This window comes from Triticum aestivum, chromosome 2A (assembly GCF_018294505.1).
Source record: "Triticum aestivum cultivar Chinese Spring chromosome 2A, IWGSC CS RefSeq v2.1, whole genome shotgun sequence".
NCBI classification, from domain to species: domain Eukaryota; kingdom Viridiplantae; phylum Streptophyta; class Magnoliopsida; order Poales; family Poaceae; genus Triticum; species Triticum aestivum.
Genome location: NC_057797.1, coordinates 728,462,292 through 728,472,262, shown reverse-complemented (window position 1 = coordinate 728,472,262; position 9,971 = coordinate 728,462,292). Strand labels below are relative to the sequence as shown.

The 9,971-nt window shown below is 45.1% G+C and overlaps 1 protein-coding gene and 1 long non-coding RNA gene across 2 annotated transcripts; both read left to right on the top strand.

Annotated features, from left to right (window-relative positions):
- Nucleotides 1-581: 581 nt before the first annotated feature.
- Nucleotides 582-5,786, top strand: LOC123190636 (protein IQ-DOMAIN 32). Its single transcript, XM_044603306.1, has 6 exons — nt 582-888; nt 2,211-2,789; nt 2,882-3,052; nt 3,438-3,494; nt 3,586-5,242; nt 5,421-5,786. Exons 1-6 carry the CDS (start codon nt 787-789, stop codon nt 5,438-5,440), a joined length of 2,586 nt encoding a protein of 861 aa, XP_044459241.1. The 5' UTR covers nt 582-786; the 3' UTR covers nt 5,441-5,786.
- A 1,374-nt stretch (nt 5,787-7,160) lies between these two features.
- On the top strand, nt 7,161-9,216 carry LOC123190635 (uncharacterized). Its single transcript, XR_006496454.1, has 2 exons — nt 7,161-7,290; nt 8,875-9,216. It is a non-coding gene; the product is annotated as an uncharacterized lncRNA (long non-coding RNA).
- Nucleotides 9,217-9,971: the final 755 nt, after the last annotated feature.

The following is a 9,971-nucleotide window of genomic DNA, read 5'->3' as shown; positions in this document are numbered from 1 at the left end:
CGAAAGTGTAAAAACACAAATTAGTTGTGCAGATCTTAATCGAAGGTCTACTATCACTGACTTGGACTGTATAATTCATGAGACCAATTGCATTAACTCTACTCTAACTAATTAGAAATGAAGATATTACATCATAACCTCGTAGTATAGATTTTTCTGCTTATAGATTTCCATTCCATTGTAATGATGCTCTGGAAACGGAGATACATGCTTTGATGCAGGGAATGGCCTTGACCATGCAACATACCGAGCTTCCAGTTATCGTGCAGTCGAATTCTTCTGCGGCCCTATCTTGCCTTGAAGATCAAATCCTTAAGAGAGAACAGAAGGCCCACATGTAGTGATGAATTTCTGCCTCGTGACTGTAAATTTATAATCTTAAAATAAAACTCTTTTACCCCGCAATAAAAGAAAGAGAGATGAATGTGTTAGTACTAAAGGAAAAACAAAAAGAAACACTTGATTTATTTTTTAAGAAAAAAACTTGATTTAAATAAAAGGTAGGAGAGGGAAAGAGAAGGGGGGAGGGCCCGGGCGAGGCGGAACGGAACGCTCGGAAATATAAAAACAGCCAGCCCGGCGTGCAGGCAGCCGGAAGCAAACAACGCAGAAACGCCCCCGGCTGCACAGCCGCCCGCCCACCTCTATCCAGTCCAGAAACGCACACTCCCACGCGCAGCCAGCGGAGCAGAGCAGAGCACTGACTTCACCGCCGCAGCGGCTCACCCGAGGAGGAGGCGCCGCCGGCGGCTGGAGGAGCGAGCGAGCGAGCCACCCGATCCGACCATGACCAAGTCCAAGAACGGCTGCCTCAAGATCCTCTGCGGCGGCGCCGGATCCGACGCCACCGCCGGCTCCGACCCCGAGACCGACGCCCACGCCGACGAGGTGGGTGCCCCCCTGCCCGTCGCACGCCGAATGCGGCGTCCCCGCGTGCTCCCGGCCGCAGTGTATCCGTGCCGTTCCTGCTCGTTCGTCCAAGCTGCTTGCTTTTTTTCTTCTTCCCCTTTCTTTTGGGCGGGTTCGAGCTGGCGGTGCGCTTGTTTCCGGCAGATCTCCGCCCATCTCGCCGGGCGGAGGCGGGTGTAGGTAGATCCGGCGCCGGTCCGCGGCGGGGAGCCGAAACGGCCACCAATTTGGGTGATTCCCCCAGCGCTCGGCTCGTGGGCGTGAAATTTCGATTTCAAAACTGGGCTGTGGAGCTGCCACAAGTCCCCTCAGCATGAGCGCATGGTTAAATTTGCTGCACGCACATGAATTTACAAATTTCCCTCTTTTTAAGCCTGTTTTCTTTCCATTTTCTGCCGAGTGGCTCTAGCTTAGGAGGTCGCTGTTTGTGTCGTCTCGATCCCATGCAGCATGGGATCTGGTGGCCTAGCGCCATGATGCCATGCCACTGTGCATACCTCTTGGCCCGGTGCGTCCCGTCCTTCTCCTCCCCATCCCCGGGGTTGGATTTTGCTAACCCTTGTCCCCCCACCCCCTGATTTGACATTTTTTGTTCTAAAAACTTTTGGCCACTTTCTTTCCCCCACTGTGAGAATCATGGATTCAGGAGGACATACATGGCTTTGCTCTGGACCGCAAGTCCCGCCGAGCAGCTCGGCTGGTGAGGATCTCGGATTAAATCCACGTGCTATTCCGGAAAATTCGCGTATCAGCGGGAATTCTGCGCCCCATGTGGTGAAATGGGATCTCTAGTTTTGGGTGTTCATATGACAGCCTAGAGGTGCTGTCGTCGTTGAATTATGCGACAATTTGTTTTTCCCCCTATTTACAAACTTCATACAGATTCAGCTTGGTTTGGATAAGATTAGAAATGAACTGATGGATAGCTGCTAGTGGTACCACTATCAAACTATAGTTAAGAAGTTTACCAAGAAACAGACACATTAATAAACGAAAGGATACGTTTATAATAGAAAGCAATTAGTGTGCTGTTTTGTTCAAATTTCTGATGGTGACTGAAGAAGAATTTGCTTGCTTTTTGTGCCCTTTTACCTCCTAATATCTGAATTTTACTTCACTAGCTGAGAAGTATTTCCTGCTTTCAAGGTTCGCTCGATTCACTGTTGTCACTTCTTATTTTTGTAGTGCGCTGTCATTTTTGTCATGTGGAAGTTCTGACAAGGATTCTGTTTCCCTCTTCCTTATATCAAGTACACAATTTTTTTCATACTAATGGCTGATGTACATCTTGGTTTTTCCAGAGCAAGGCCATATCAGATAAAAGCAGATGGAGCTTTCGGAGGAGGTCTACAAGGCACCGAGTTCTCAAGAACTCTGATATATCCGAGCCTGAAACTCTAAGTTCGAGCAAAGCAAAAGCTGATGTTGCTCCAAGCAACAATGTCTACTCTTCAACATACTCTTATGCCTCAGAGAAGCCCCTGCATCTAGAGAAGCCAGACGAGAAGATTGTGCTTCAAGAGAAGCCAGATGAGAAGTCCCTACTCGAAGAGAAGCCCGATGAAAAGCAGACAGAGAAGACAACTGAAAAGCCAGTGGACCAGATAATTGAAAGGTCAATTGAACAGCCAGATGAAAAGATAACCGAGACGCCGAGTGAAGAGCCAGCTGAAAGGATATCTGAAAAACCAGTTGAAGAGCCAGCTGAAAAGGATGTCGAGGAACTTGATGAAAAGCCAGACGAAAGCTTCTCTGTTTCGCCAACTGAGGTGAAGCAGGATGAAACTGCCTCACTTGTTGATAGAAGCGTTCCAGACCCAGAGGAAGATCATGTGGAGTCTGCTGCTATTGTCATTCAGTCTGGCATCAGAACATACAACGTATGTTATACTATTTTGGCACCTATTATTATGTCACTACAATATTTTCCTGTTAAATGTTACTACAGTACTAAGCGTTTACATGACTGCAGGCAAGGCAAGAGCTATCGAATCATAAGGATCTTGTGAAACTGCAAGCTGTGATACGCGGGCATCTAGTTAGGCGGCAGGCTGCAGAATCTTTACAATGCTTGCTTGCCATTGTTAAAACTCAAGGGCTTGTCCGGACTCATCAAGCACAACAATCTTCAGGAAGGTTTCAGGTGAGTAAAGCATTCTTATTTAATATATTTTCATTTATAACATACTGTATTTATTATCACCCACATTGCTTCTGGGAGGAAACATCATGGCATCAACTTTACTCAATAGAATTTACCTTTACAAAGTCCTTTAGCTAGCAACCAGGTCTGTCTATTTATTGCTTGTGTCATGAAATCTAAACTTTCCATCCAAATTGTGATATCTGTCAACTTGCGAAATTCCATGCTTTGCATAGTCATTACCTTCCGTGTCGATTCTATTCCTCTATGCCAAATGTGCAAGATGATCCTAATCTTTTGTGTTATTATGCTGAGCAGCACCCTTGGATAGGCATTTTTCCGACCATATTTTGCTTATTAATAATGGACTTCCTTTTTTTTACAGGATACTTTGGTCCGTTCTTCAAGTGAGAAATTGCTTCACAATGGATTTGCTCTCAAGGTGAGACAAAATAACTGTTACCACTACTGGTGTCATCTCACTATCTCTAGTTTGGATTTCCTCATGCTCACACCGTGTTATTTTCTGCCAGCTCATGGACAACATGTCAACTTCCAAATCCATGAACATAAGATGTGATGCTTCTGAAACTGATGCTACCTGGAAATGGATGGAGAGGTGGACAACTCTGATTCTGCCAACCACTGAAGGCCACTTGCTTGAGAATGCAGAAAATAGTGGGTTGGTGGTTGAAAAGATGGAAGAGGATGCTCACCATGAGGAAAAGGTTGTTCCTTTGGACTCAGACATTTCTTTCCCCAAGTTAGTGCCTGATGATGTGGAGGAGACACTAAGGCCTTCTGAATCTAGTGCCTTTGTGGAAGAGACACCAAGGTCATTTGATTTGAGTGGATTGGAGGCTCCTGAATGTGTCCCAGAGGAAACCTCTATGTTGGAAACCAAAGGTGATCCTGCACCAGAGTTGATCGAAAAGGTCGATGACGATGCTGAACAGTTGACCGATTCAAAGACAGAGAATGTTGTGGAGCAGTCTTTGGACTTCTCTGGCCGCCAATCTACCCAAACTGGTCCATCAAGGGAACCCAGTCCTGTTCCTGAAAAATCTGAACACCCCAGTGAGGATACTATGGATGCATATAATCTTGAGCAGTCACCGGAGATGGAAGCTAGAAGCGCAGCAAGAAAGGCCTGCAATCCAGCATTTGCTGCTGCACAGATGAAATTCGAAGAGCTGACTTCGGCAGTCAGTAGGTCCAACAGTTCATCTTTTCTGGATGCGCCAAGCAAATCGAAGGTGCATACTCCCCGTTCACTGGGCGGTACCTCACCCAAGCAAAATATTGAAACAGTCGCACCAGGAAGCACAGTTGGCCATGATGCTAAAATCATACCTGCTGCTTCAGAATGTGGGACTGAGATTTCAATTTCATCTACACTTGACTCACCAGATAGATCAGAAGCTGATGGCGGTGAGATTGTAATGGAGATGGGAGCTCTTGGAGGTCGGGACTATGCCAGCGAGAATGCCGAGAAAGATACCCATGTTTTACATTCTGAAGTGAAGGACACCTCCGAAGAAGTCGTCCAGCCAGAGAAAGAGGAAGAACTGAATGGTGATGTTGCTAACCCTCCCATTGCCACAGATCCTGTCCTTGAGCAAGCACATGTTGAATCAGGAAAGCCAGATTTGCATGACCAAATAGAGGAGTCTATAGGATCATATGCCAAGTCACCTGAGGGAACTCCCATGAGCCGAACCACTTTTGTGGAATCTCAATGCACACCATCAAGTGAGGTCTCTGTTAATACCAACAAGAGCAAGAGCAAGAGCAAAAAATCAAAGTCTCATGCAAGCAGAAGGTCGCTGACTAGTCCAAGCAGCAATTCAGTCGGACGAAGCAGCACAGATAATCTGTCAAAGGATTATAAGCATGCGAAGAGAGAGAGCTCAGGCAAGGTTGCCAAGTCTGACAACGCTGATCAAGAACCTCGCATGAGCAACAGCACTCCATTGCCAAGTTACATGCAGTTCACAGAATCTGCAAGAGCAAAGGCGGCCGCTCTATCCCCAAAGTTAAGCCCAGATGTGCAAGACAACAACCCGAGGAAGAGGCATTCTTTGCCCATAACAAACGGCAAAAATGAAACATCTCCTCGCATGCAACGGTCATCTTCCCAAGCCCAGCAAAATGTGAAGAGCAGCGTTGCTGTTCCTCACACTCCATCTGGTAAGTGCTATAACCTTCAATAGGCCTTACACTCATGGTATGCATTTCTGTTTGAAAGGTTTTGATCATTGTGAAGACATTTATTAATGTCTGTTCCACATACGCACAGTAATGTATTGTAGGAGTAGTTATTTTTCAGCAGTGTACGTCTGTCTTAAGGATCTTTTTATGTGCACAGATAAGAGGTGGAATATATGATGTATGGCAGCACATCGACGAGGTGCCATCAAATATCTAGAAGCACTCATCTCGCGCCCTTGTTTTCTCGTCGCAGGCCCTCTAATTCGTCAGTTGTTTCTTAATATTTTTTTCTTGGAATGCTGATGGAGAAGAGCAGCAGCTTCATCATATATGTACATTTGTTGGTTGATCTTATTGGTTGTGTTATTTGACTGATAGTGCTATTTCTTTTGTGTGTAATACATATCCTACTTGACTTGTATTGGAACGAGCAACAGCAGTGTGGATTTGAAAAATGATGATCTGTTATATTTGTTGCCGGTTGCCACTGATGTCGAATGAAGTTCATGTTGGTTTGGATCAAGTTTCTGTTTGTCAAATTCTGTGTATTTCTGTATGTTCAGGACTGCATCCAAAATGCAAAAATGTCCTGTAGTTAATGATAATGCGCAACTGCGTTTATCAAATGTCGCAATGGCAACGAGATCTTTAAAGAAGTTTCCTATTTTGCCTAGATTTATTCAGAGTTTTTACCAACTTGCACACTCCAAAATATGTTTATGCAATTGGTATGAGTTGATTATGAGATTTACAAAGTACATACGGGGTAAACCCTAAACAATTACTGGTTGATTAATTTATTCAAAAATTACCGTTGACTATTAAGCCCTTAAATTATAACTTGTTTGCAATCATCATTTCATATGTACCGTATGTACTTCCTCTGTAAACAAACGTAAGACGTTTTAGGTCACGGAACGAGTACTATTTCTCAATGATCTGTCATTATCTCTTTCTCTTATTAAGACTACATGTGTCATGCTGCTATTTCCCCATATAATAAAATTGGGTTTTCAAAAATAGTTTTTAAATAAAATACAGTTAATATGTTTTTTCAAGCCGGCATATCATCTTAAATCTTGAAATTTACTAAGTCATTGTAGGCACCTCGGACTTGAACCTTGATGGACTGGAGATACCACAATCCCTCTAACCATTCAACCATAAACTGGTTCGCATACAGTTAATATGTATGTCATGTTACTACTTTACACATGGAGAATTAATCGAGTGGGAGTTCTACAATGCAAGTACTATAAAACTACCAATCAATTAATTCTCACACAATACAATAAAAATAAGTGGACTAATTCTCTCCTCTTTTACCTCTTTGTTTCCTTTATAATGTATTTTTTCCCATAATTCCTTTGTTATTTTTTTGAAGATTTTTGAAAATTTCCTCCGTAGTATCGCAACATAACCAGCGACATACCTATCGACTACGAAGGCGTCTGTGTCGACTTCGTCGATCTCAAAATGGTGTCCCGGCTTAGTCTCTCGAAGACGCTCACAGGGATAGGGTTTGCGCATATGTGTTCATAGAGATGAGTGTATGTATGTATGTTTGTGTCTGTACTGTGTTAAAAAAACCCAACAACATTGCCTTACCAATGTTTTTTGTGGTACGGTACCGCTCTGCCTTTAGCGTTACGACATTGCTTTACATTTTTTTTTGAGAACCAGACATTGCTTTACATGGGCCCTTAATATTTGCACGGGCCAGCAAAGCAAGGCCCTCATTTGATTGAGCTCGGGGCCTGCTCCTGATGCGAGCCCATTGTCCTGACGTCTGCTGACCTCCATCATTCAGATTGTCTCAAAAAAAAAAACCTCCATCATTCAGAATTCTCTCTCTCAAAGAAGGAAAAAACCTCCATCAATCAGAAGGGGAAAAAAGGATCAACCCAGTCTGTTGGCCGGTCGCTCGCCGTCATTTCGCCTTCCGGTCGCCCCGCCGCCCCCTCCGGCCGTCCAGCGTCCGCGCTCGCTTCCTTCGCCTCTCGTCTCACCGCCGCTCCTGCGATGTGGTAAAGGCTCCCGCCCTCCTATCATCTCACCAACGCTGCTGACCATTTGATTTCCTAACCCTACCCCTTTTGGTTTAGGGCTTAGGTTTCGCGTTCCTTTTGATAACTAGCTTTCGGTTCGTAGCTCATGCGAGAGACGATGGAGGAATGGTAGGGGATTGAAGTATTTTATTTACCACTTGATTCGCATATGCCGTGTCGTCTGCAAGTTCAATCACACTTGGGAGGGGATTAACCGAACATGGCCTGGGTAAAACTTTGATGTATTTGGGCGTTTTTTGGTCAGTCGCCACATTGCCGAGTAAAATTGATAGCTGCCCTGTTAACTGCAGATCGTGCGTCGTCAGCGATGGCAATGCCAGCACCGTGTGCTGCACAGGGTAGTCAAGCCGAGCCCACTGTTGTCGGTGCCGGTGCCGCTGCCGCTGTCTTGCCTGAAGACGTGCTGCGTGACATCCTCCTGCGCCTGCCGGCAAGGACGCTCTGCCGCTTCCGAGCCGTGTGCCGATCCTGGAGGTCCTTCCTGTCCGACCCGCTCTTCATCGCAGCGCACAAGTCAAAGCACCCTGGGCCGCTCATTGTCACATGCATCCGTGATCTGCTCGGAGACGGAGGAGGGACCGTGAACATAATGGATTTGTCTGGCCATGTCGTCAGGCGGATGACCACCAGCATAGAGAATGCCACATTGCTGTGCACACGCCTGGACCTCATCCGTGTCACCGGAAAGAAGAACTGCCACACGAGCGGTCACGTAATTGACCCGGCCACAGGGCACACTCTGGCTTTGCTACCAATATTTGGCTTGCCAAATGTTGGCATTGTCAACTATTGTCAACTTTACGTGAGATAGGCAAAATAACTCGTAGCCAACCAAGTAGTTGCCAATATTTGGCACAATGCCAAACGTTGGCATGCCAATTTTTGGCAGCAAACCAATTATGCTCGATGTCACTGGTAGGCAATCTATGCATCAAATAGGGACCGCCGCCGAATAGGGGGAGCAACTAACTAAGGAGTGCCCCTTCGGGAGCCTCCCCTAGGGTCATTTGGGGTGGGCTGAGAGCGCGCCACTTGGCGCGCTCTCAGACGTCGCCACGTGTCGCACTCTGGGCGCTCTCTTCAGATTCTTTTTATATTTTTCCACACGCATTTTTGGCCTTTTAGATGGTTTTTTTTCGGGTTTTCACCAGTCTTTCTTAGCTTTCGGGCATATTTTTTGATTTTTTGCATGAAAAAACATCTTCCTTTTTTGCTTTTGCGAGAGGCACGGTTTTGCTTCCTCAAGATGCATGGATTTGCTTCCACGAGAGACATGGCCATGTCTCTCGGCAACGAAACAAAAACCGCGAGAGGCACGGCCATGCTCTTGATTTGATTTTTCCGTCCGGTTTTGGTATTGTAGTAGGGCCTTTCATTGTACCCCCATGTTTGTCTGTCTTTGGTTCTGTTTGACACAACGTACTTAAACGAGAAGGTACACTGACCAATAGCGGGCAGTGATCTTCCTCCACTTCAGCATTTTGGCATTAATGGTTCACACTTGGTTTGCATGAGGTCTGACGCCTTCTTTTGTTCTTGCAGGCTAAACATTGTACAACATGCGGGTGCTACTTTATCCCCGAAGCCGACCAACATTGCGAAGAGTGTATGTGGCATCTGTATTGGCTGTCGGTGGATCCTCATTCAGAGTACCACAAATCACGAATGCCACTAAGCTTGAGTGTTGAGTAGGCCGCTCTTTCCCATCAAATATAAGTAGTTCTCAATTTCAGACTATTTCAGCCACAGGGGGGTTTGGTGTCCACTTTTTAGAGGTCATGTATGGTTTGAGATGTATTCGGTGTACACTGGGCGTGGCAATGCCTTGGTTTGTACTGTAAGCAAAATGCATGTTGCCAGACTAAATATTTCGTGCTTCGGTATTATTTTGTTGCCAGACTAAATATTTTGGCGCTCTATATGCTTTGTTGCAACGTGACTTTCTTTTTTGCCAACATCAGTTTTGGCGGGTCCTCTTGTGGTTTGGACCAACTGTGTTGTCTTATGCAGTGACCTGCTTGGTTTAGGGGGTGTTTGTTTATAGGGACTTTTTTGTGTATGGACTAGAAAAAGTCCCTCTTAGAGACTTTTTTATCAAACGGGAGAGACTTTTTAGGGACTAAACTAGGCATTTGGGACTAAATGAAGAAGATTCTCAAGGAGAGTCTTTTTGGGACTTTTGGGGACTTTTCCAACAATGCCCCTCCATGCATCCATTGGCCCGCCACCCCATGGTGTTGTTTGATTGTTATTTTTCTATATACTATGGACAACATGGTCATTTAATAACCTCTAGGAAGGGACTAGGGTCTTTTTAGTCTCTGGAAACAAACAGGAAGGGACTTTTTAGGGACTAGGGACTTTTTAGTTGGGACTAGAAAAAGTCCTAGGACTAGAGAACCAAACACCACCTTAATTGAATCTCAGTATAGTGGTTGATTCACATTATTTTTGTTAGTTTTACTAGGCTTATTCACGATGTGTTGACGATCATTTTCCATTACTAATAAGATGTCTGTGCGTTGCACGGAACATCAAGACGCGTTTATATGAGTAGTTTATTTTACAAAACATCTGTTGTGATTGACCCATGAGGGAGTAATTTCATGTGTAAAAACTACCAATATTCTTTTATAAAA

Bases quoted from the DNA above. Each gene is read 5' to 3' on its own strand.
- LOC123190636 (XM_044603306.1), top strand. From the start codon at position 787: ATGACCAAGTCCAAGAACGGCTGCCTCAAGATCCTCTGCGGCGGCGCC. The intron at 2,790-2,881 runs GTATGTTATACT...ACATGACTGCAG, and splicing joins CTGGCATCAGAACATACAAC to GCAAGGCAAGAGCTATCGAA. The intron at 5,243-5,420 runs GTAAGTGCTATA...TTATGTGCACAG, and splicing joins TGTTCCTCACACTCCATCTG to ATAAGAGGTGGAATATATGA.